Source organism: Tachysurus vachellii, chromosome 15 (genome assembly GCF_030014155.1).
Source record: "Tachysurus vachellii isolate PV-2020 chromosome 15, HZAU_Pvac_v1, whole genome shotgun sequence".
Taxonomy (NCBI): domain Eukaryota; kingdom Metazoa; phylum Chordata; class Actinopteri; order Siluriformes; family Bagridae; genus Tachysurus; species Tachysurus vachellii.
This window is the reverse complement of record NC_083474.1, coordinates 593,064-598,063: the sequence shown is the minus strand read 5'-3', so window position 1 is coordinate 598,063 and position 5,000 is coordinate 593,064. Positions and strand designations below refer to the sequence as shown.

The 5,000-nt window shown below is 41.9% G+C and overlaps 1 protein-coding gene across 5 annotated transcripts in view; it reads left to right on the top strand.

Moving 5' to 3' along the window:
• The window catches only part of agfg1a (ArfGAP with FG repeats 1a), a 22,030-nt gene extending 21,213 nt beyond the window's left edge, over window positions 1-817 (top strand). For all 5 annotated transcript variants that reach the window (XM_060887724.1, XM_060887723.1, XM_060887727.1 and 2 more), the window contains 3 exons: window positions 1-44; window positions 344-438; window positions 587-817. The exon at window positions 1-44 is cut by the window's left edge and continues 106 nt beyond it. In XM_060887724.1, coding sequence (XP_060743707.1) covers window positions 1-44; window positions 344-438; window positions 587-646 — 199 coding nt within the window. In that variant the 3' untranslated portion in view covers window positions 647-817. The remainder of the gene's footprint in view (window positions 45-343; window positions 439-586) is intronic.
• The last annotated feature ends 4,183 nt before the right edge of the window (window positions 818-5,000 follow it).

Here is a 5,000-nt window from a genome sequence, read left to right as displayed (position 1 = left end):
TCAGGGCTTCCCTCAGCCGCAGGCCTACACTCAACAACCTAACGGTACTGAGAGAGAATCTGATCAACTCTGTTTATAACTTACTAGTGTAATAGCAGCATTGAAACATTCTCTCACACTGTGTGCGTATCTGTGTGTGGGTGTGCGTATCTGTGTGTGGGTGTGCGTATCTGTGTGTGGGTGTGCGTATCTGTGTGTGGGTGTGCGTATCTGTGTGTGGGTGTGCGTATCTGTGTATATCTGTGTGTGTATCTGTGTATGTGTGTCTGTGTATCTGTGTATGTGTGTCTGTGTGTGTGTATCTGTGTATGTGTGTGTGTGTGTGTGTGTGTGGGTAGTACAGGTGGAGGTTTTGCTGCATTTGGTCAGGGCAAAGCTGCTGTAGCTCAGTTTGGACAGAACATGGCAGCACCAGGAGTCACTAATAACCCATTTTTGGTGTGTATTGATGTATTTTTTGTATATATTCTTACATTCATTCCTACGTTTTACTGTAGCTGTGTGTGTGTGTGTGTGTGTGTGTGTGTGTGGTGTTCTCCTGAATTCTCCCAGTTAATGTATGTTGTGTGTGTGTGTGTGTCTTCAGGCTGGAGCGCCGGTGTCACAGTATCCAGCAGGAAGCTCCTCTACAAACCCTTTCTTATAGCACCGCACTCCCAACACCACCGGGTGGCGGCGGCAGACTCTCGCTCGCACCTCTTGCACTGTTTTGTTGTTCCGAGTAGCTTTAAAGACACGTTTCTAAAGACTTTTTTATCACGTTAGTACAAATTACATTATTACACCTAACGTTAAGGTGTGACCTGACGATCCATCTGTAACAACAGGAACAAAACAAGGTGTTGAGGTGCCTACAGGAAGGAGCTCCATTCCTTCTTTCCTTTTGCTGAAAATCTGTGAAATTTCCGGCCTGGAAATCCTTGTCCGTTTGAGCTAAGTTATTTCAAGTGTCCTGTGCATTTTAATGCTGCAGTCCTGTACATATCTATTTTCTCAGAAGGGGCAGAAATTTAGCTCATGTGCATATCAGTATTTATATCTTAACTGTTCACAACCACATGCACAAAAAACACTGTTCATCAAAGATAGCAGAGCTTACCTGCTTACTGCCTGTTCACCTAGAGAGAGAGAACAAAGAGGAGCATCTCTGCAATTTCCAGTTTGTTTTTGATCATCATCATCATCATCTTCCTCCCGGCTGTAAGGAGTCAGACTGACGTCACTCCCAGACTCTCACCTGGACAGGTTCTATACAGAGACTCTGAAACACACCACTTAAGTCAAATATTACATGAATTTAAGTTAATGTATGTAAGTGTGTGTTGGTGCGTGCGTGTGTGTGTGTGTGTGTGTGTGTGTGCACGTGTATGTGTATACACATGCATATATAAATATATAAATATATTAAAAAGAATTTTAAGTAAAAAAAAAAACCCATGGTGTATTTCTTTGTGCTCTGTTGGAGATCCCACCTGGAGACGTGCTCTCGCGGCTCCAGGCGAGTTTGATCAGTTCAGCTTTCACACACACACACGGATTTGTTTTTGTTGACCTGAATCTGCATAACCGTGTGTGTGTTTGTGGTTTCTGTCCGTTCATTAATGAATAAACACGTCTGCGTTCCCAACACTAAGGTTGCACATCGATAGGTTGCACGATGATGTTGGCCAGAAGCTCAGGTTTTTTTTACAGTGTACTAGGACTGTATGTACATCTAACAGCAGTCTGACCTTTCACTTTATTCTGAGTTTCTTTCATCCAGCTTTACAAACTCAGATGCTGATATTGAAGGATACGACACTTTTACACTGGAAGCTCCTACTACTGTAAAACGGTACATATAAACTCAGGCAAAGCTGCCGTGCCATTAGACTTGTGACCACAGAGCTTTATGTTTGTGCAGGAAAACATTAACATGATGTCACCTGCTTTTTTTCTATACACTAGCATCTACTTCATCTTACAGTAGCCTGTGTTTGGCATTGAGCTACCTTTTGTTCAGCTGTGAGTGAGAGAGAAAAGAGAGAGAAGGATTACAAGATTTTTTTTTCTTCCAGCTTTTGCATGGGAATGAAGGTGACTGTGATGGTCATCTCATTTCTGACTTGCAGACACGTCTGTAATCCCTCCTTCCTCTCTAAATCTGTGCAGTATTTTATCTCATGGTAAAAATAGTTTTGTACATTGGACACACACTTACACCTTGCTTTTATTTGTGGGAATCTATTAGATCTTGGTGGCCATCTTTTTAAACTAGCTCAATCTGGCAACCCCAGTAACTCTTCTGTCTGTGGCTTGTCCTTGAGCAGAGGACAGTGACATGGAGTCAAAATCAATCCATTTCTAATGTCTCCATTACAGCAAGTGGATAATAATAAACCCATTTCAGCTGTACCGTCTCCCCAGAGGCACCACGCCCGTCTCCCCAGAGGCACCACGCCCGTCTCCCCAGAGGCACCACGCCCGTCTCCCCAGAGGGACCACGCCCGTCTCCTGAGGAGGAGGGATTATACTGTGGATAATACTGTAAATAAACAGATACAGAATATAAATAATGGACTAGACAAAAAAAAAAATATGTGCCAAAAATGTGATTAATTCTGTATCTCCTTTAACTTTTAGTTCAGTTTTCTATTAAAAAATGTTTGCTGCACAAGGCAGATGTTTCTTCTTCTTCCTCCATCATTGTGATTTCTTGCTAGGAAAAAAAAAATCAAAGTCTGTACTTTTTTCCTGTTCTCTTAATTCACTGGTTCAAAAGTTCACTATTCTGAATCACAGGTGAAATCACAAGCTAGTACTAATCAGTAATTAATTAGCTTTATTACCGAGTTCTTATAATATTAGCTGGTTATTATATTATTATAATAATGTGGTCAGAGCCGATTGGCCCTATACGCTCACTACGCAAATTACGCAAATGGTTTACATGGCTCATGCGTCAGGTAGGAGGGCCACTTAGGAGGTCAGGATCGGCTCTAAATGTGGTTGGTTTAATAACAACTTTAATGTCTTCACTGGAAGGTTCCAGATCAGACATTTTTATTAATACACACCTTTAAATAATATTCATTAACACCTGTGTACTAAAGGGGTTTGTGGATACAAAACATTTGCAAACCTCTGTTTGCTTTAATCCATATTCTGTTCAATACACAGTCTATTAATCCCCTAAAACTGCTGAGTCACAGGACCTGAGAAAGCTAACGCATGGAGAGAATGCAGCAGACATCACATTTCCTGTCTTAGAAATACAGGATGCCAAGCTCAGAGGTGGAGGACGTTTAAACACACACACACACTTGTGCAAACTGTGACAGACAGCTGGATGTCTCTTAGTTACACCAGAACTCACTATAGTCCTCTTTGTAGATGGTGATGAACTGCATGTAACGTGTGTTTGTGTGTGTGTGTATTTTAACTGCTTTAGTGAGCTCACTTCAGTGTTTCTCACTTTATAGATATACACACAGAAGCATAGCCTCCTTTTTATAGCACCATTTCTTCTTAACTGCATGAGTCTAGATTTTAGCTACCTGACATTCGTTTTTACGTGTAAATATATTTATTTATTTAGTGGTTAGCATGTTCGCCTCACACCTCCAGGCTCCGCCTTGTGTGTGTGGAGTTTGCATGTTCTCCCCGTGCCTCGGGGGTTTCCTCCGGGTACTCCAGTTTCCTCCCCTGGTCCAAAGACATGCATGGTAGGTTGATTGGCATCTCTGGAAAATTGTCCGTAGTGTGTGATTGTGTGAGTGAATGAGAGTGTGTGTGTGTGTGTGTGTGTGTGTGCCCTGCGATGGGTTGGCACTCCGTCCAGGGTGTATCCTGCCTTGATGCCCGATGACGCCTGAGATAGGCACAGGCTCCCCGTGACCCGAGGTAGTTCAGATAAGCGGTAGAAGATGAATGAGTGATAAACAAAAATCAGTTATTTATGTTTGTAATCTGTGGATTAAAGTGCAGGAATCTCTTTGCAGGTTGTGATGTGAAGATGATCAGTCGAGGTTAGGGTTAGTTAGGTTAGTTACACATGTTCTTCCCTGTGGCTGGGTTTCCTTCAGGTCCTCTGATTTCCTCTGTACTGTGTCAGCTATATATGGGTGACATTAATAGCTTCTTCACTTGATAAAAAGCTTCTCACCTCCCAAAAAGGTGTCAGTAGGTGAATTTGTGATGGACATGAGGTGGATAGATGGAGAGATAGATAGAGAAATGGAGAAATAGATGGAGCGGTGGATGGAGAGATGGAGAGATAGATGGAGAGATAGATAGAGAGATGGATGGAGAGAGAGATAGAGGGATAGATGGAGAGACAGATGGAGGGATAGATGGAGAGATGGATGGATAGATGGAGAGATAGATGGAGAGATAGAGGGATAGATGAGAGATGGATGGAGAGATGGAGAGATAGATGGAGAGACAGATGGAGAGATGGAGAGAGAGATAGTAGGATAAATGGAGGGATAGATGGAGAGATGGAGGGATAGATGGAGAGATAGATGAGAGATGGAGAGATAGATGGAGAGATAGATAGAGAGATACTTTGCGTTATTAATTAAAGACTAAACCCCAGATGTTTATATAAAGTCCCACATGAATGATGGAGGTTTTGAGGTGAAACTGAATATTAACTGTTTATTATAGACTTTATTCCTGCAGAAGGTCTAAAGTTAGAGTTTATAATCTGTCCCCTGTGCTTTAACACGTGTGGAGCTCCAGATAAAGGAGTTAAACGTGTTGTTTTTTTTTATCTTTTGTTCATTAAACATAATGTTTGTACCTTTTATTACAACATTAACAAAAAAAACCGCATTTCCAGAAGAAACCGGAAATCACAATGTTGTTCCGGAGCATATTTATTATTATTTTATTTTATTTTTAGCTCACCTGTATTGAGAAAGCTCCGCCTCTCCAATTTGTGATTGGTTAGTTTTATCCACTGGCGTGCGCTCGCATTGGCTAGTGATTCATGCCGTCGCTGCTCATTGGCTGGACCT